We start from the raw sequence: 22243 nt of genomic DNA, 5'->3' as shown, positions 1-22243 counted from the left end.
GGCTGAACAAGGGTTGGAGAAAATATATCGCTAACCAAAGAGTCTCAAAGAAAAATTAAACGAACATCTAAGGAACATTTAAGCTGGCCAAGGGTTGGATGATCCAGTTTAAGCTGATAGTGAAAACGATTCATGTGTCCTTTATTGCTACTTGCAAGATTAAATAAATACACATTGTATGGTAGAATACAATACACAATGTGTATTTATTTAACACACATTTGTTTAATGCATTGCATATATGCGGACACAATTTGCAATGGTCTATCCAGCTTTAATGCTGGGAACCACCAAGATCTTATCAGAACTCTGAAGTATACATAAAAATTCTTCACTCTCCAGACGCCTCCCGATTTGGTGTTAATCTTAATCCTCTGGTTTGTGCCTGTTTCTCTGTCTCCTTCTGAAGTGGTAGAACTCTGAGATCAAGTGTGTTTTGTTGCCTTCCTATTTGGATGTCAGCACCATATGTCAGCACAATATTAAAGATTTATGAATGACAAACAACCAGATGTCTCAAGGCAGGGTAATGACCTAGTAACTTGTTGCTTCAGTATTTTGTACCTTAGAGAGTTTGCATGTGTTATCAATTTCTAAAGACTTATTTTACTAGTGCATTGCATAATTTCTTCTCTGGTTGTGATATGGACCACAGTAAAACAGGAACTCAGATACCATCTTCCCTGTGCTCAGTGTCTTTTCCCACAAAGTAAAGCCATTCTTGGCTGGACGGCTGGTTTGGTGCACGCTTTGTGGTTTTACTGGCTCGGCTGGCCGATGAAGCTTATAAACAGGAGGGTTGCAGAAAGGACGGGGTGCTGCACATCAGGCTGAGCTAAGGTTGTTGCTGATTCAGTTTTGGAATTGCTTCCATGGTGGGCTGCACAGCCAGCAGCCACAACCACAAAAAATCCCATCTGCACAGATGGATGCTAAGATTTAACTCCAGTGTTCTTCAACTTCAGCTCACAGACACAGCGGTTTTGGACTTACATGAGAGTATAATGAAGTCTTCTGAATCAAAGTAACAAAACATGTCTCGGTTATTTATGCTCATGTTGTGGTTGGGAGGGTAAAATTAGTGAGGCTCTGATATTTTAAATTTCTTCCAGGGACACAGATAGATATCTGTGAGAATTCACGCTGGGATTCATTATATAAACTGTAATGTTTTTTTTCACTTGTTTGCTTTTGTTTTTGTCCCCCACATGGTTACAATTTAATAACTTTTTATTATTATTATTATTCACAGTTATGCAATGCTCATTTTTATGCAAACTGCTGCATTCTGGTAACAAAGGAATTGCATTCCTAGAAAAGAAATAATATGGTGTGTAGAACAAAGCAACACATAGGGTTTAAGTCAGAAGTACAACCTTTACTGAAGTTTCTTCTTTACTCGATCTGTAAGTGCGTGCTGCTTAACAGTCAGTGAGTTGAACAGACGCCAGAGACAGATTAAGACTGTTCACTGCAATTGGCAAAGTTTTCTAGCAACTTGATGAAATATTTCAAACAATGAACATCTGGAGCACAAAGTTAAAGCTCTTAATTACCTTTTACACAGTTCAGTTAGCTTTTCTTGGATGTAGTGTTGTTATGAGAATAATTAGATCCTTAAATCTTTACACTGTGTATAAAGAAGTTTAAATACCCACAGTAATATTGCTTTGATATGAAAGGATAAGATTTTTTTTTTTACAATTTTCATCTTTGGATCCTGAGGAACAATCAATTCATATTCATCTTTTATTTAATTATCCGAGGTTTTTTTATATCATAAAATGCATTATATTGCATGATTATATCATTCTTTTGGTACTGCTATGATTTTTTTACACTTCTTATTAACCAATGTGTTCTTCTCAACCATTTTTTTTCTAGTCTTAACTCATAACACACTTTTTAATTTTTGTTTTTGAAAGGCACTCTTCTTTGTATTCTTGAATTAATAGAGTTTGGTTGAATTCAATTTATACACAGTTGCACAGCTGGTAGAATTGTTGGTTTGCAGCAAAAAGGTTCTGGGTTCGATTCTCTACCTAGGATTTTTCTGCATAGAGTTTACATGTTTACATGCTTCTCCAGGTACTCCAGTTTCCTCCCACCGTCCTCCACATTACCTCCATCCAATAAAAACAATATAATGGAACCCACAAAGTTAGTCTGCTCTGTAGCTGTGTGCTTTGAATGAGTAATTTACTCATTCCAAATTAGTGCTAAAATCTTTTGTATGTAAAATGTGGAATCTCAGTTTTTCCGTAGATGAATCACAGTGATGCTTTAATGTTAGTGGTTACGGTTTGTTGCTTGATGCTGGTTGTTGTAATTTGTTCTTTCAATGCAACTCATTAAACAGTAAACAGTTCAATGAGTTCATATAACAGACATCAGTGAATAGTTGCACTCACTCCTTTTTTTCACACTTTTTTCTTTCCATTTCTGCCTGGGGTGTCCTATTGCTCTGAGTTCCTCAGAAGCCACAGAGCTCAGATTTTCCTTTTCAAAGATGATCGTCATTATTATTTTAATATTCCATAGCACATTTTCTGCCACTTTAGCCAATGTTAAGGTTATAATTCAGCCACTTGCAAAAGTTAAAGCTTGATTATTTCCAAACCTCTATTCAAAAGAATGTTGTCAGCTAACTCAAACATCTGTTTTGACTCTGTAAATGTCAAAAGTCTAAACACTTTGTCACTATCATTAATTGCTGTATCTTGATCAAATCATGACTAATCTGCTGACTAAGAATCCTTAAAGGACTTTTAAAAGTGATCTGCTTACATAAGGCAACAGAAAATAATCTGCCAACTAAATTTCCTGACTCAAAGCTTTTAAGTTTAGTATTTTATAATAAAAAGAGTCCAAAGAAATGAAAGCACTCAGTTTGATTTTTTTCAGTGTCTTGCCTAAGAGGTCCTGTTTGGTTTGAGCTCTTAGGATTTCACATCAAGACTGTATAACAGAAAGAAGTCCACATAGTTTTGTGTGTAGTGAGCCACAGTTTTTAATTTTCCTGATGTTGCCATTACACAAACCCACTTATCTAATAATTTATTGATAAAAACTCTAAGCTACATATACAGCAATATATGCAAATACATAAACGTGTGTATCTGTGGAACACATGTAATACATTTTAACAGATTTTGAATGACACACTATGAATATGAATGGTCAGTGTGCTTTGCTTCACTGAGGGTTTAATGAAATAAACTCATTCCAACATACCTTTGTTGGAACATGAGTAGGAATAGTGAGAAGGTTCTGTTTTCTTTTCTAAGTCCAATAAAGTTGAGTTATGGCTTCCATGTTTTCCTACATGCACGCTTGTAAAAATGTCATTTCTAAAGAGAAGGTTTTTTATTGCAAATTGTTTGCATGTTAAAGTGTGTTGGTTCTGAAGAGGACAACCAATTAATTAGCTAATTAATTAACTAATTTGCAGGAGTGACTAATTAACTACTAACTAATTGGTTAGTTAAATAAACAATTCACCATGCACTAATTAATTAGCTAACTAATTAATTAATTAGTGCATGAAAATTAGTGATAAAAGAAATGTTTTCTCGTATTGTGTTTTGGATGCAACTATATTTTAGGTAATCTGTTTGGACTGTAAAGCTTGCTCTCTGAAAGTTGTCTATATTGTTATAGATTACAATATATTAATGTTCAGGTTGTGGTCAGTAAAAAAGCAGTAAATATGGTATAGAGACAGGACTATCTTAATCATTATCATGATTACAAAACAAAGCCCTTCAGAAGTATTTTTAATCCATAAAGTTGCACATATGTATATCTTATTGGGATTTTATGAAATAGACAGAAATAAATTAGCCCATAATTATAAAATGGAAAACAGAGGAAGAAAATGGCTAATGTAAACTTGTACAATTGTGTATCATCTGCATAATTCATCTTGTTACTTATAAAAATCTTAGCTAGCAGAAGCATGTTGATATTAAACTAGAAGGCCACCAAGGTGAAACCTTGGGTCACCTCGCATTAAATCTTTGTCAACTCAGATGAAAAGTTACCCAATGACACAAAGAGCTCCCTATTCTTGAACCAGTCAAGGTAGACCAAAGAGTCCAACCCAGCTCTCCAGTCTTTTCAGTAATATTTCAACAGTGTCAAATTGCTTTGCTGAGGTTCAGCAGTACCAGCACTGTGGTTTTTCCACAGTCTACATATACAGTACAGACCAAAAGTTTGGACACACCTTTTAATTAAATGAATTTCCTTTATTTCCATGACTATTGACATTGTAGATTCACACTGAAGGCATCAAAACTATGAATAACACATGTGGAAATATGCACTAAACAAAAAAGTGTAAAACAACTGAAAATACCCCTTATATTCTAGTTTCTTCAAAGTAGCAACCTTTTGCTGTCATTACTGCTTTGCACACACTCTGCATTTTCTTGATGAGCTTCAAGAGGTGGTCACCTGAAATGGTTTTCACTTCATAGGTGTTGCCCTGTCAGATTAATAAGTGGGATTTCTTGCCTTATAAATAGTCATGAAAATAAAGAAAACCCATTGAATTAGAAAGGTGTGTCCAAACTTTTGGTCTGTACTGTATGTAAATGTATCGAGCACAGAAACCAGATTAAAAGACATTTAAGTGGTTGGTAAATATTAAGCTAATTAACCATTGAAACAGCTTTTCCAATCATTTTGCTGATGAATGGAAGGTTCATCAGCAGTAATTTTGTAATTTTGCAGTAGTGATTTGTCCAGATTGTTATTTTTTAGCACTGGCTTGATAGCTGCTGTTTTTAGTGCCTAGGGAAAAACACCTGATAAGAGGAACGACATTACTATTTGAATCAGGTAGGATGTTTTTAGAGGCAGAATGTTCTTGAAGAAATTGTGGGTAAGATATCAAGACAGTACAATTAAGCTGAATTTGTAAAATTGTGTCATTTTCTTCATATTGCCACTTATTGGGCAAAGCATTGGTAATGGAGAGGCTGCACATGAACAAACTACAATTTACTACATATCACTTTCTGTTTTAGAAGGAAGGTGATATGCAGCTTGTAAATATCACTTGTAGATTGTCCTCTGACAGTCTACATGTTCAATCTAAGTCAAATAAATTGATATTTGTGGTTGCAATGTGTCAAAATGTGAAACCATATATTGCATAATTCAGGGTTGTGAGAACATGTATTTTACTTTTGTGGTAAATATGAATTCTGAGCAAAATGAAGGAAATCTGTCTGCCATAATTTCACTTTATTTCAACGAGTTAAAATGACAAGCTAAATTGCATCACTGAGCTGGTATTAACCAGCAGATGTGACCCAAACTGTAATATCTCATCTTGCACTTCACGACCAAAGGGAGGAAAGAATGCGATTTAGGAGTAGCTACTGACTGAAAAAAGAGAGTCACTTGATATTCAACCCAACATCATAAAATTTTCCAAACAGTGGTGCAGCTTAGTTGAAGAAGCTCGTGTATGTTCTCAAAAATCTGCCCCTGAGGATTACAGCACATGGCCCATTTGTCATAGCCTGTCTGAATGTAACCACACACAGATGTGATGAGAAAATGCCACCTAATCCACTCAATGTTCACTGTTTTACTGGATTTTAAATCTCAGTTTTAAGACCTACTTTTTGATCAGTTAGAATGTCTCTGTGCTTTTAAATAGCACAGTCTCGTATGGTGGCCAGGAGTTATTGCATTCTAACATTCAGACATTAAAATATAGAACTTGCTTTTGTTCTTCTCCCCACAAAGCTTCAGTGGAAATTAGAATTTTGAACCTAAATTATATAAAATATTTTTTTTGTAAATTTTAATTGACAGACTAAATAATGTTAATGCTAATCACCATCCTTATCAAATTAGGATTAAATCATTGAATAATACTAAGATATTGTTTTTTTATTTTTTCACTTTTTTAAACCATCTCAGCTTTCACATCATAGGACACAATATGTGTCAATGTTTTTTAATAACCTTAACATTCCTATGTAAGCCTACCCCACTGCTTTTTATTATCATTGTAAGAGGGAAGTGAGTAGAGCTGTGAATGTGGTTCTTGTAAAAACACTGAAAATAGCTCCAATAAGGCAAACTTAAGACTTAACCCCTTCATTCTTGTCATGCTTACTATGAAGAAATGATGTATCAAATGTTTTCATGTGTCCTTTCTTTTGGCTCAGCCTTAACCCGACCCAGATGTTTGAGAGCTCTGGGGCTCGTTTTAAAGAATCATAAACCTATTAGTGAAGACTGAATAGGAAAAAAACCCAGAAAGCCCAGACATGCTATGACTGACTCAGCAATTTAGACAACCTAATGTAGTAATTTGTTGCAGTGGTAGCTTCCCTCATGCTTTCCAGTTAACATTCCTGCTGGAGAATGCTAGCTGTAATAGCCAGAGGAGGACACCAAAGCCTCAGTGTATTTAATAAGCATCGCTGTGGGTTTAACATGATTGCAACAAATGAATAAATGGCACCACCTGTTACCTAATTAAAACCAAAAGAGAGAAATAACACAAGTCAAAGACTGTTGACAACTATTGCATCAAAATTCCTGAAAGGGAGACTGTTAGTATTATCTAAGCAGGTTAAAATACTCAATCCAAATAAATGTAAACTTTGTTGTTGCTTTTTTTTAATTCTTATATTTTCTCTCAGTCATTAATATTTCTTGCTCAATTTATAAGCTTCATGTACAGAGTCGGGACAAAGAGACACATTTTTGTAAAAACAATCCATAAAAAATCTACATTTGTTTTAAAATTATTATTTTATAATTTTTGAATATAATTTTGGATATAGAGCCCACACATGATCCAGTCCACACAGAATTTTTGAAAGTCTTCCCGTTGGCTAAGGGTTTTTAGAAACAATAGCTTTCTGCAACAAAGACTAAACATAGGCAAGGGTTGGAGGTGCAAACATGGAGGAAAATCTCAGGTATACAGAGATCCTATTTGAAAAGTCAAGACCTTAGAATGCCTTCTGGACATTTTGTCTCTGTTTGAAAGAACAGAGGTGGCAATCTGCATGTGTTACACATCTAAGCCACCAATTTAGGTAGTGACACTACTAAAAAGCTCCACTTAGTTAAGGGTTAGTCAGTAGGAATTATGCAGAAAATACATTTGAACACAGAGCAGGGTGGATGTTCATTAGTTCTCATCTTGAAAAGTCTTGGGGAATTGTACCGAGACCGAATATATGGCAAGAAAACCTCATGTTAGACGCATGCTACATTCCTCCACTGTATTTCATTCTTCATAATATTCTCAATCTCTGGTTGAGAGACAGAGTTGCTGACACATGGGACATTTAATATTGACATTATGTTAGATTTTTACATACCTTGTTTGGTGTTTTTCCTTTTTTGATAACAATCAATAAAAACCTTTGCTATCATCTAAAGAAAATATTGGTATGTATGTTCGGTAAACTATATCTACCAGCAGGATTATGATGATGATCATGGGTCATATCTTGTAATTTGTGCATCAACAGAAATGTAATTTAAAAACTTGAGAAAATTATTTACCAATAAATTGATCCTATTTAAAAGTATCACATTTAAATTTAATTCCATTATTTCAGAGGTTTAACCATCTTTGCAATAATTTATTTCCTTATTTAATCAGTAATCTTTTAAAAGTCTAAAATCTGATGCGCTACGGTGGAGTACAACTCAGAAGAAAAGATTGGTTTCTGGGTATAAAATGGATGCAGGTTAGAAAAATAATCAGGATAAAAATTGTCCCACAGCCATCTTGAATGGCTGCAGAGGTAATTACATGTTGTGCTTTTAAATGCTAAATTGTCTAAATCTGAATACTTCTTACTTTGTCTTAACAACCAACTAAAACACTTTCACACTGCAAGCCAAATTCACACACACACACCAATTTGCAGATCGGTTCTATAAGCTTTTTGACCAAGGACACTTGTGCTTGTTGAAGCACAGTATTGAACAGACAACTATCCAGTTGGCAGACATTCTTGATCCCCGCTGAGCCATTAACCACACAGTAGAGAAAGGCTCTTCACATTAAAAGGAGCCCTGTATGCATGAATTTTGCAATCTATGGCTAACAGCCTGGCTCTGGTCACCATCCAATGGCACTTTTTCACTACATGATACAGTTATCATTTCCCTGTATATCTTTGTCTCAAATTTCCACTGCAGATAACTTGTCTCTTGGTTTTTAATTAAAATTTTTGGATTAGGGGCGTGCTGTGGTGGCGCAGGGGGTTAGCACGCCCCACGTTTGAAGGCCTTAGTCCTCGACACGGACGTCGCGGGTTCGACTCCCGGTCCCGACGACCTTTGCTGCATGTCTTCCCCCCTCTCCTCATCCTCCTTCCTGTCTGCCTACTGCCAAAAAAATACGAGCCACTAGCGCTGCAAAAACTCTTCAGAGAGGAAAAAAAAATAAATAAAAAATTTTGGATTAAACCAAACCTTTTTGTATCTGTAAATGTGTATCTTTAACCACAATGTGTGAATAAATTGTTATTGGGATTTCTGATTGTAGATTTTAGGTGCAGAATTAACATTACACAACTTAACTACCTTAAAGACATATGTCTCTTCCTTCATGCAATGTGAGACAAAAAAATAAGTTTTCTATTTTGTGATTGTCACTTGAGGTCAGTTTATATTACTACTGGTATTTTAATTGTTAACATTTTTAGCTTTCTGACAACCCCAAGTAGAAGGTGGTGAAGTCAAAAGAATTTTGTGGTAGCCACCCATTTTCTGAATATGACACAGTATTAACACTCTGCACAAAGGCTCTTCACACAAAAAAGACTCAAGCCTGTACAAGCTTTCTTTGTGTTGCTATGGAAATTTCCACTGCCAGCCTGGAGTGAGATGGTATGTGCATGCTAGTCTAATGGCAGGTACTTGGAAATGGTGGGTTAGTGTGGTTTGTTGTTTTTTTTAGTCATAGTACAAAGTTTCACAGATAGTTTCACAGAAACTAGTAAGTAAAGTTAAAGGAAACTGACATACTGTGTCCATTTACTGTTTTTCTGTTTCATCTTCGTCTCCTCTATTTTTACCGTGAAGTTGTGGTGAAACCGATCCTCTAAACCTACTTACGTCCTTGAAACTATTCATGGTTGCAAAAATCTTAGATTGTGTCTATACATCAAAAATTTTCATAAATAGCACACACTATGACATATAAGGAACATTAGAAATGTATTCCCACAATTCTAGTGGATCCTTTATTATGAAAAATTCAAGCAAGGTGGTAACAGCATGGAAAGCTACCATACCCAATCACAATGGTGCAGGACACTTTGAACTTCATGCCATCAGTCTCCAGCATACATGAACAGGAGCGTATCAAAAACAACACAAATACTTAAAAACATCACAAGACCTAATCACCTTCATTTCCTCATGTTTATACCCAGGAAGCAGTTGTACAAATTGTAGATGTTAAAAATTTTAGAAAAAAAGTGCCAGCCTCATTGGCATTTGACAGGAAAAAGCTGCAGGAAACGGTTCTGTTGTCCATGTGTATTAGTCTAGGTCCTAAAGCACAAGTACATACTTTTCATAACTTTAAGTTAAAATGTTGAGATTATTAATATAAATACAGACAATGTCTTACTTCAAGCTTGAAACATCAGTCATAGTTTAGCATTTGGATTCTTCTAAGCTTTTCTGGCATTTATTCACTTGTTGGAAATTATTTGGCTCCGGTCCAGCCTGTTGATTGGGACGTCCTGGCTGCTGTCCAGGTTCTTAACTCTCAACAGGCTCAGCCCTCCTGTGCTCTGTACCAGGCCGTGTGTTCTCTTGCAGTCTGTGGGATGCATGTGTCAGCGTGTTTATGTACTGTGATAGTTTATGTGCAGAAAGTAAGAAGGAACAGTCGTACTATGAAACATAAGAAACTTGCTGACTCACATTAAATCTCACAGGTGGCTGGAATGGAAAAATCTGAAAACACAGCACACACAGAGGACATAAACTACTTGGTTTTTATTTTTGCATGTGTTTTAACACTTTGCTTAATATTTCTTTCAAATTTGGTGTTGAAAGATTTTGTTTATCCAAGCATAACACATTTCAATTAGTTCTAAGTTGTTATTTTATACGATTTCACGTGACAAAAACCTCAGTATCCCCAAATATATACAGTCTTTGGCCTTTAAAAAGATTTCTTCCATGGAACCTCGAAGTTTTTTTCTGACACCAGAGTAATAAAGCATTGCACCTTCACTGGAAACCTTTACTCACCATCTTTAGTCTGTTCACCATATGAGACAGAACTGTATTGTTTTAAGCAAAAACCTTTGGATGCAAGCTGAAAAGTTAGACAGGCACAGGAATGGAAAATGTTCCACCTTTGGAAAGAGTCAAAACTAGACTCTTCAGACTGAATTTTCATTGCTTTCATCTTGCTTGACATGTTGCTGAGGGGAGAACATGGTCAGTTTCAGTCTGTTTTTTATCCTTTCTCTGCCAACTTTGATAACGCAATGTGCGTTAAATTTTGATGGTGTGTATAACAAATGTTAGAGCAACATGCTTTGTTTTATGAGTTTGAATATGTCTGTATGTGCATGTGTATATTACTATCAATGTTTTTTTATCTGGGGATGTATACATATAATTTTATTTATACATATGCCTCAGTGGTCTTTATGCTAGACATACAATATGCACGCATATTTGGAGGTGTTTGTATCTACTGTATGTGCAATCAGCGGATATGTTCACAAATGTATGTGCATAAATAAAAGCAGCACAGAAACACACCTGTTTTTATGGAGGACAATTAAGTTGAACATCCATTCTATTCCCAAAGGTGATTGACCTTTGCTACAGTATGCATTGTCTGCAGTATTCTAGATTTTTGTTTTAAAAAACTATAAACTAACCTCACTAGGGATTCTTTTTATATATTTAAACTTGGAGTCGATGTGAAAAGAGAGATATCTGGATTTTCCATGTTGTGCAACTTTTTTTTGGGAAATGTTGTCAAAAATAATATTGCAGTCATAAAGAAATCCATCAAGTTTAGAATTTTACACAGTTTGATCAAGTATTTTTATGACCGTGCATCATACCTTGAAGTTGTGCATATGTATGAGTTATATAAGTGAAAATGAAATATGAGAGGAATAACTGATTTGATTGGTAGGTAGGTAGTATTTGAAATTAAGTGACCCTCCTATTAGGATAAACACAAAAGTTCTCCAACTGTGGTTCAAAGTCTAATCAAGAGAGACAAAAAAAAACTATTCCCTCCCTTGTTCTTGACCCATGACCTGCAGCCGTCTAGCCGCCTGTTTACATGGTGTTTTGTTGTACTTTCATCAGCATGTGGTAAGGAACAGAGGGAGGTTTCTCTGATCAAGCTCTCTGCATTCGCCCCCATCATGTAGCTCTTAGTACAAGTCATACAGACCTACGTATTCAAGTTTGGTCCATAAATGGGTCCCTTGAGGTGGTCAGAAGACATGTTTGTACAGATGTGTGGGTCCAAAACTGATAGGCTAAACCCCAGTACTCCTCTTGCGGTCCTGCCCAACCCATCTCTGGGAAGGATAGAGTTTCTTGGTTGCAGTTTCATCATGGCTGACATGACTTAAAGAGACAGAGCAAGTTGCTGTGTGTGAAAGGATAAAGTTACCTGAGGATATGATATATCATTTCAAATATAGAGCAGTCTTGGTCTCCTCTGACCAGATCACTGTCTTACACATGTGGTTATGTGTCATCTACATGACTTAGTTACGTTTTTGCTCCCTGCCTTGCTGTACAGGTAGAATGAGGAGCATAACTAACACATCCTGAACACATCATCCCCATGATGATGGATGTTGGTGGACATAGAATGGTGATGTTTTTCTTTAAAAGACTTGAGACTGGAGTGGATGTCAAAATTCCAGTTCGACAGTGAGCCTGTATACTGTACACAGCCAGGGCCATAGTGAGATTGTTTAGATTAAAAGATATTAGTTTGCTTGTATGGCTAAGTTAAAATCATGGCCCAAATCTTACTGAGAATTTAACTGAACTGGAGCAAATAACAATGGACAAAATGTTCATTCCTTGAATGGTCAAAGGTTGTAGAGACATACCACATAAGACTTGTAGCTGAAGTTGTACCAAAAGCTAGTTTTACAAACTATTGATTAGTTGGGCTGAATACAAATACTTTGTAGTAAAACTGAAAACGCTTTGTGTAAAATCCCAATAAAATACATTTAAGGCACAGTGCATCTGGAAAGAATTCAGTGCTTCACATTTTCAACATTTTATAATGCTACAGATATGTATACCGAATATTGTCTTAACCCCTTAACTGTCAACCTCAAAATGCTTACATGTAAGTCAATCAGTCCATGGACTCGTGTCATAATGGGGCACTAATCATAAATGCCCCATTATGACAAAGGGGAAAAAACTTTGCAGTTTTTGCAAATGTATTAATGGAAAACCAAGAAATCATATTGAATACTTTAATGTTCTTTCATGTATAATGTCTAAATGTCTAAAATATTTTTTAAACACTTTATTTTTCCACCATATTGAAACACATAAACTGCCATATCTTCATTTAAAGTTCATTAAGTTTCAATAGGTTTCAATTCCCATAATACCCATCACTGTCTCAGCCAGCTGTTCTCCTGCTCTGCTTGCTGGAAGTAACATGGTCAGTTCTATTGAACTAAAGTAAACATCCTGCTTAATGTTTATCATTGAATCATTGTTTCAAAGGATTATTAAAATGTTTCAGTGAACATCTGGGAGATGAATTATAAAAAGTTTCTCTGTCATCTTGCTGTAGATCGGCTGGCGGTAAGGAATGCGGTGTTGTGGTATGGTTAGCACATGGACAGTGTTTGCAGTTTCATTGTGAGTTGTGTTGTCTCCTCACGCGTCCAAATGTTTTCAATTCAGCCTTGGCTGACAAAAAGTACAGGGTGTCCCAGTGTTGACATGTTGGATTTAACTTAGTTATGAAAAGAAAACAAAACACTGAGTGCATTCACTTTTTCTTGGCTTGTTTAGTTTTATTTTGCCTCCCGTCTTTGGCTACGTAGTAATAGCTGGCCCTCATTGTTATTCATGAATATGACTAAGCTGACTTACTGCATTCTGTAGACAGATTAGTAACACATATCCTGTTATGTCTTGCAGGAATTCAGGAGGGTACTGAGTGCACAAAGTGTAAAAATGACTGGGCACTAAGGGCAGCCATCGCTCTCCTCTATGTGCTCTGCGCCCTGCTCACTATAGCAGTGACTGTCCTTGGGTACAAAGGTAAGTTTAAAAGGAAGTTAACTGTTACACTCTGTAAACTAACATTATATTACGTGTTACAGATCTTGTACACTTTCTGAAAGACACATAAAAAGTGTTATTTTTTTATTCATCTTTTCTAAAAAAAGATTTACCAGCCGCATTCATTTACTGGAATTTTCACATTATATCACACTGTGACAAAACTACAAAGACACATTCAGACTCCTCTGGAAACATTTTAATAAATTCTGCTGGTAAAATTGGTGTTTTGCAGATCAGGGAATTTCACAAAGCAATTTGAGTTAATCCAGAATTTCACATTATTTCAGTCCCATCAGCAAAATAAGAAAGTTCAGAGAAACATTTACTGATTAAAACAGGCCTTTATGACACATTTTTCTTCACTGGTATGATTTTGTTTAAAGATTAGTCATGACTTGAAAACCCTGTGTGTGACAGTGACCTCATTGCAAAGCGTTTTAGTGTTTTGAGATGTTTAATTTAATGTTTTAGAAGACATTAAATAAAAACAGAGATACATTCCAGCACCTCAAAGCATTGTCAGAAGAGAATGCAGAGTGAGAACTGTCCAATATCCAGAACTGTACTGTATACCTGTCAAAACATCTGAGCAAAATTTTCTAAAGTATTACCTGGTCCAAATGCACTGCAAAGCTCTCTTTGGCAGTACGACTGCCTTCGTCTACAAGTTGAGATCTAAAGCTAACAGCTGCCTTTTAAGTTGTCAGAATTGTTGTAGGTTTCCAGCTTTATGGGTGGGTTGGCTTGGAGCCCATGCTATTTTGATGGTTTGCCTCTAATGTGTACCAGATGACCAGGCAGTGACTACTATAGCTTAACAACCCAAAGAAAAATTTTATTACTCGGGACCAATTTGTTGTCTCGTGAACTACAAGTTCATTTACAAGTGTCAAAAACAGCTGAACTTTGAAGAAAACCATTGCAAGCTGTATTCTCCTTTTCTTTGGTCTTCTCTGTGTACTGAGCCTAATGTCAACATTTGAATACTTCACCCCGTTGGAGATGTGTTTTTGCTACCTGCTGTGTCACAAAGTGTCTGCACCAGCTCCAGCAAGTTAGGTTAGCAAACTTTCTTCAAATGCTCTTTAATGCCAAAGTAAGCTTCACGTCAGCCTCAGTCCTTCAAACACTGAAGGTTAATAGACATCTTATTTAGTTCAAGAAATTATGGTGAAAAGTATTCTATGTTAGTAGATTAGGTCTGTCCAGAAATGAAAATGTTGAACATTAGTTTGCCAATTTGATCAATGCTAACAACTTTGCAAGCCCAGTTGGACATCAATAGACATTTTCATACAAAAATAGTTTCACCATTTTTTCACAATTTTCAATCATCATTGGAAAAAAATTGCTTTGCTTTTTCAATACAGAATATTGAATCATAGAATATGATTATTATTGAATCATTGAAGAAGAGAGGGATATAAATTAGGCAAGGTCTGGTATAGGGTTCTTTCGCTGAGATAATGTTTAAAATAAATAGACAGCTTTCACAGCATTTACAGGAAATGTAACTAAAATATTTAAAATTATGTGTTATCTAAAATTTAAAATATTTGTTTCTTCAGCTGCTTGCTGTCCAAAATGTTACAATTTGTACCTTAAAATAGAACAAATATTGAAACTGATACTGACACAAACTGATACTAGCTGGTTGGGTTATTGGATAAGCCAATCAATCGGGAATAGGTTGCTTCATAGACAGGTCACTTGCATCTCGTCAACTGTAGTTTTAATTCTTCTTCCAGCCAGCTGACAGGCAGTGGCTTTGACCCTTTCTCCGACTTTTTATGAAAATTTTCATTTAATGCATTAGTGACTAATTTAATCATTCATGCTTTGACTGAACCCAGACACACAATGTTTTACTTTGTTTTATACAGTTGGCATTAAAATAAAACGAGAATCAGATTTAAACTTTGGTAGCAATATGACTGAATACTTGAGGGTTTTTTAAACATTTTGAAACCCACCGCCACTGCTGAATATACATTGAAGAATTAGATTGATTTGGACAGACTTTAGAGAGATGTAGAAAAAGATACAACTCAGTCTCTCAGCGTTGAGCCAAGAGGTATTTCAAACTGTGACTTTGTTATGTTTGGCCTAAGTGTATGTTTTTGCTTTGTGTTTTTGTCACTCCTGGAATGATAACAGTAAACGCTTGGGATGCTTTCCAGTTGAGTTCTGAGACACCCACCTACTGGCAAAAAAATAAAACACAAATGAGAGATGAACTTTAGTTGTGGAGAAGAGGTTAAGATAAATTACAGTTGGACTTAACGTGTGGTGATGTGTAATTTAAGCTGTTTTTCATATTTATTCTTGTGAAGTGGAATTTTTGAACATCTCAGCCTCTGGCTTTGGCAAGTCAACAGTTTCAGTTGCCTGGTTACTTGCTGCAGTGGAAGGAAGAATACAGCAGCTCCCTCTGCTGGTTTAATTAAATTAATGTCATGTTTATAAAATGAAAACTAAACTACTGCTTTTTGCTGCTTACCTTCTAACACTTTCATATTTAAGAAAGTGATATTCTCTCTACGTATCTCTTCCAATCAATCTCTTCTTTGCCCTTTTTCTAGTTGTCCAAAGGATGGACAATGTCACAGAGGGCATGCAGAATTATGGAGGCCAGATCAATGCTGTCGAAACAGACTTAAAGAAACTAGGTAAGACTGTTTGGAATCAGGTAGCTTTATCATACAATAATTGAACCTGATATTGAGTCTGACATAATATTTATAGAAGTACACCAATCACCTGATCAGAGATCAGAATAAGCCAATTTTCCCCTTGGTCACCAGATTACAATTATTATTTTTATTTTTATTTATTATTATTTTTATTATTATTATTACATTCATTAATCCATCAAAGCAAAGAACTGAAGCAATCTTTGGTCTATAATCACATCAACCTACAACATATATGTAATTTCATACACATTTTTTGTTCTTTAATGGAAAAAAACTATTTCAGGTTTGGCACCCATGGTGTAATGCATTGGGATAATCTTGCTCCTTCATTTTTTTCAAACTACAACCTTGGTCAAAGCACTTACACCAAATGTTTCCTCTTTTATTTGTTGCAATCCTCATGATACAACATCATAGTCAGTTCAAATTGAAATTGTCAAGTGTGAGATTAAAGGAAAAAAGTTGTATTGGTTAAAAAATGGAAGCATATTGCTGTTAGAAAATAAGTTTTTTGACACTACCTATGAAGGTGTCTCCATTATATTGTACAAATGTACAACATAATACAATGTAATATATTGTACAAATATACCATATAATTGCACATTCGTACAATATTCAAATAAATGTAATTTCCTCTAGGTGTTTGTGGCAGCATGCTGCATTCATAATGAAGACTACAATTTGCATTACATTACAATTTACATTAATTGGTCATGGTTTACTTCATACTTGACCTAAGACATGTAGAGATACTGGTGCTGCTGCATATTGTGGATGAAATCATTAATACTATGGATACTCCAAAAATGATCCTAAACAAGAATGGGCCTGCACAGAAGGAAAAATCAGTCCAATCCTCGAGATGTGGTGATTTTCTGTGACTAGCTGGAGAGTTATGGGAGGCTTCTGCTTCACCACCTTAAATGTATTCAACATGGATATGGTGTGACTCATTTGACCCCATTGGTGTAGAACGAAGGCATAGAAGAAAACTAATGTGATGCAATCATGTAAATCCTGGACCTAATATCATGTGGCATCTAGAGTCCTATGAAGGTGTTTCCATAATTATCCTACTATAACTGGATAGTGTTCAGAAACACATTTTTCTCAGTGGCAGTAATACCATTCAACAGAAAAACCTAATTTGTACATCTCTAAATGTTTCTGACCTAGTGCTAGCTGTTTTTTTTTTTGTTTTGTTTTGTTTTTTACAGATGATCAAGCAGGAGAGAAGTCCCTCAATGCCACCAGTGAAATCAATACCTTCAAATCAGATCTGGAAGTGTTACAAAACCAACTGAAAGACATTAGCAGTAGAGCAACAAGCAACAGAGACATGTTAGAAGACCTGCTAGTCACAGGAGACAATATGCAGAATGGCCATGTCTCACTTCAAAGTGTCCTGGATGGCAACGCAGACTCACTGCGTGGGATCAATCAATCCTTGGCTTCCTACAGTGGAATGATTGACGACCTCCAGGCAGACACTGCACGACTCCAGTCTGAGCTCCAGGAGCAGGTCAAAGTGCAGAGTGAGACTCAAGTGAATGTCAATTCACTTAATATCACCCAAGGACAGCAGCGCAACTTGCTTGGCTTGCTACAGAAGACAGTTGAAGATGTTAGTCAGGCAGTACAGAAACTGAAGAATGACTATCAGATTCTGCAGCAAACAGCCAATCATACGCGTTCAGACTCACAGTGGCTGAAAGAAAAGGTCCATAATCTTCAGGTTTTGGCTACAAATAATTCCGCCCTGGCCAGCTCCAATGGAGACACACTGGATGACTTGAGAACCCAGCTTAATGCTTTGGCCATCCAAATCCAGAATACCTCAGCCATCACAGAGAGTTATGACCAAGGCCTGCGTGAAATGATGGATCGCCAGAGAGACAATGATAATGCCACCTCATTAAAGTTTGATGAGATGGAAGTACGATTGGACAAGCATGAGAACACCATGGACCGTGTGACAGGAAACATGAGCTTTGCCACGCAGATCTTGGGTGTCATCAGTTCTGACCTGTCCGGCCTGAGATCCTGTGCTGAGACAGTGATGAGGCATACGGACCTGCTAGCAGACTTGAATGGCACCATGGAAGAGGCCAAGACCAACAGCAAAGATCTGCGCACACAGCAGGATGAGCTTGCAGCCAGGTTGGACCAAGAGGTGAACAACCTGTCCAATGTGATGGAGGAGATGAAGCTGATAGACAGCAAACATTCACAGCTTATTACAAACTTTACCATTCTGCAGGGTAAGATCAAACAACATTTTTAATTAGCTATTTGAAAATATTTTGCTTTTAGAATAATCGTGCATTATATAGAGGCACCCAACATTGATATTGTGACATTTAGCTGTGATCAGGATCTAATCCTGATCACAGCTGTTTCTCCCTAAAAGTCATTAAACATGGAAGTATAAATTGTACAGATACAATTTAACTTTTCTTCATTAAGATCCAATAGAACCCCAATACAAACAAGTTTTTTTTTTGTTTTTTTTTTTTATTGATTTAGGTCCGCCAGGTCCAAAAGGCTCCAGAGGTGATAAAGGTCCGCAAGGGCCGATGGGAATGACAGGACAGAAGGGAGATAAAGGAGACAAAGGAATTCCAGGCCTGGTGGGACCAAAAGGAGACCGAGGTCCTACTGGACTAGCAGGTGCGACTGGTCCAAAAGGTTCCACTGGTGCTCGGGGGCTTCCAGGACCTAAAGGGTCTAGAGGCTCTGGAGGCAGACCTGGAAATCCTGGTGAGAAAGGTGACCCTGGAGCAAATGGGTACCCTGGAGCCAATGGAAATCCTGGATTGCCAGGGCCACAAGGGCCACAGGGACTTAAAGGAGCAGCAGGACCTCCAGGCTTAGAGGGGCCTCGTGGGTCTGTTGGCCCAATTGGCCCTGCTGGTCCTCCAGGCCTTCCAGGCTTGCCTGGCCCTGTGTCTTCTGTCAATATAAAAGCAACCAGAGCCCCTCAAGTCATCAAACCTCCCCTACCGACTTTAGCCTCAGTACCAACAGAGAAATCAAAAGACTCTGCACAGGAACAGCCCCCAGCTGCTGTTTCCACCCCAACACCTGGTGAGCCACACGTCAGTTGAAAACCTGAATTTACCTACTTCCAAACAGAATCCTTGAATCTTTGAAAAATGTTTCAGAAAATATTGCTTCAAAATGTATTCCAGTCTACTGTTTGGCCAAAATTTCATGCTCTTTTTGATGCTTTTTACTGGGAAATGTATCAGTGACATCCTAGTCAAATGTGAAGGGTGATCAATAGAGTTCATTTTTACAAAAAAAATAAACTCTATTGAAAAGTGACTAATTTTTTGTTGTAAAAACTTAGTCATTTTAGTTTTTACAAGAAAACTAAAATGTCTAAGAATAGAAAGATGAGATTTTTGCCAGACAGAGACAGTTTGCATCCACATATATTTTAATTTCACTTCATAATATTTATATTTATGTTTTCCAGGTTGTCCTCCAAAGTTCAGAAAGTTTGGGGACAGCTGCTACTACTTTTCTTCTGGTTCCCAGAGACTCAACTTTAATGAAGCAAACAAGTTCTGTAAAAACATAACATCTCATATGCTCATAATCAATGACAATGAAGAACAGGTAGAGATGAAATCACATTTGACATAATTAGACCAATTATTTAAAATAATCATCAAATGTTTATTTCTCTCTTATTTTTTTGCCAGCAATTCATAAGAAATGCCATTTCAAAGGACTATTTCTGGTTGGGTCTTACTGACAAGGAAGAAGAAAATGTCTGGAAGTGGGTGGATGGAACCATACCGATTTTTACGTGAGTCATAAATTTATAAATTTCCTTTTGAATTTCTTCATACTGGCATGAATAAGTTTAACACATTTGCATTGTCATTATCAGAAACTGGAAACCTGGTCAGCCCGATAACTGGACTCACGGTCATGCAAATGGAGAGGATTGTGCGGGTCTTATCCGTAATGCTAACTGGAATGATTTCTACTGCACAGACCGCATTGGGTTCATATGTGAACGTTCATCCGAGTGTCAGTACTTACTTAAAATCTTAATACTGTGTCTAAAAATTGTTTATACCTTTTTTTAAATTTTAACTAAGGCATTCAAAATATGCTTTTCTGTCTCATAACATCAAGGCAGAAGAATTTGCTTCCCTCTTACAAGTATTCAAACCCCTTAAACTTTTGCATGTTTTGTCATGCAACAGCCAAAACTTAAGTGTATGTTAGTGTGTTTTATCCTGTGAAGTGGAGAATATTTTTCACATAAAACTCCTAGGTTCCCACTCTCCACCAGTTTTCAGTTTATTATTTTTTGCAAAAATAGCTAAGCTCATATAGTCTGAATGAAGAGAGTCTGTCAGTAACAATTTTCAAGTAGTAATTTTAATAAGTCTGTACATTGATTGGATTAGCACAAGAACATTCTTTGATCTATTGTAGCTTTGGCTCCGCCATCCTAACAGCTCAATCCTAACACCAAATGATTCACTCAAAGGGTGACGAAGGTTGATGGTGACGTGCTGGTTGTTTTTTCTAAACACAGACTTTTGGATGTAGGCTAATCAAAAGCATTTGTTTGTGGTTGTAATGTGTCAAATGTGATCAAGTCTAAGGGGTATAAATACTTTTGAAAGCATTGTTTTCAGTAAATAAATAAATGTTAATTATATGCTTTACATGTCATGTTTTTCTCTTCATAGTGGTGGTTCCAGTTTTATAGCATCCATCTACTACTTCCTCCATGCATGAAGCTGGGGCTGAGGGTGCAGCAAAAACATCATGTGAAGGAAGGAGCTCAACAAAACGACTGAAAGACTGAAAGATAAAGCCGGCTCAGTCAGGCATCATGGAGACTAGAGAAGAAAATTCTAAATAATTACTTTTAGTGCCTGTTGTTTCTTCAAGGCACTTTAAAACAAATTGTGGAACCCAAGAAGGAGCAAAGATATTCCACTACAATACCAACTGAGATTTGGAGCAGAAGTATCATGAGATTGTAGTTATGTCTTTAAGCTGTAACAAATTAGGATTTGGTGCAGCCAGTTCTATTCATGTATATCTGTAAATAGTATTCTATAAAATTTGGTACTGTTTGATATTTGGCATTACTATGCTTAACACTTTTGCAGATTTTATACTTGGAAATCTTTAATACAAAAAAGGTTTTTTTGTCATATTTTGGAGAGTGAAAAGGTGAAAACTGTTTTTATTTTGTAATATTTCATAGATTCTGAGCTTTTTATAAGATGCTGTACCTTATAAAATCTTGCAGTGCAAAGCACTCACATTTACTCACTAAACCAATCCAATATTGTATGGGAAAATAAGTAAAATGCAAGTAAATGTCACTGTTCATAAACTACTAGGTTCCAATCATAAATATTATTATGAGCACAGAGCAGTTTTGCTGTTTTAGGGTTGACATTACTTAGAATCTTACCTGTCAGCGATTTCATAGCTCTTAAAACATGTAAATTCAGTTTAGACCAGTATAAAGAGAGTTATCCAATATGCCAAATACAGTATGGAAACAAATGTTTGCAATGCCACTCACTGATGTTAAAGGTATCTTTACTGTACCATGTATTACTTATTAAGTTGTGGTTTGTAATCTGTTTTGATGCTTGATGGTCCCTCTTTTAATTCACCAAGCTAATAATGATCAACCAAGACACTTAAGGCAATAAAACAATAAAGATGCTCTGTGTTGAGTTTTGCTTTTTTTAAAATTAGGTTTAAATGAAATGATATTGTCTAGACTAGTGTCTTATTTTTCCACAAACCCAATCTTGACCATTTTAATCTGAGGTATCAGAACTCACAGTTGTCAGACCTTTCAGACACTTCTCCATTCATCCAGTCATCCATTGTCTATAGCCACTCATCATTATTGGACTGTTGGGAGGCTGGTACATATGCTATTGTTACGACAAGTGACTAGGCCATCACAAGACAGTTTGGTATGACCAATAAACCTGACACTTGAGCATATTTGTACTGTGGATGGCAGCTAGCATACTCAATACCATCTGGCACAACTCGCAGGGCACAACTCATCCTGAAGCTCCATGGGATACTGAAACTGTTCTTTATGGAAACTAAAAGGTCACTGAACACTTAAGCCCTCCTTATCTGGGTTGTGCTTAAACCCTGTACCACCACAGCATCTCATTGACAAATTACTTTTGACAGACTTTTAA

The 22243-nt window shown here is 36.4% G+C and overlaps 1 protein-coding gene across 1 annotated transcript in view; it reads left to right on the top strand.

Moving 5' to 3' along the window:
* The window catches only part of LOC102228282 (collectin-12-like), a 30344-nt gene extending 8601 nt beyond the window's left edge, over positions 1-21743 (top strand). The window contains exons 3-10 of the mRNA XM_023336179.1: positions 13180-13302; positions 15909-15995; positions 17243-18286; positions 18552-19112; positions 19507-19649; positions 19736-19842; positions 19927-20069; positions 20744-21743. Of these exons, the coding sequence (XP_023191947.1) occupies positions 13180-13302; positions 15909-15995; positions 17243-18286; positions 18552-19112; positions 19507-19649; positions 19736-19842; positions 19927-20069; positions 20744-20763 (2228 nt within the window). The 3' untranslated portion in view covers positions 20764-21743. The remainder of the gene's footprint in view (positions 1-13179; positions 13303-15908; positions 15996-17242; positions 18287-18551; positions 19113-19506; positions 19650-19735; positions 19843-19926; positions 20070-20743) is intronic.
* The last annotated feature ends 500 nt before the right edge of the window (positions 21744-22243 follow it).

Source organism: Xiphophorus maculatus, chromosome 6 (genome assembly GCF_002775205.1).
Source record: "Xiphophorus maculatus strain JP 163 A chromosome 6, X_maculatus-5.0-male, whole genome shotgun sequence".
Lineage (NCBI taxonomy): Eukaryota > Metazoa > Chordata > Actinopteri > Cyprinodontiformes > Poeciliidae > Xiphophorus > Xiphophorus maculatus.
Note: the sequence above shows the minus strand (reverse complement) of the source record. Positions and strands in the feature narration are given on the sequence as shown.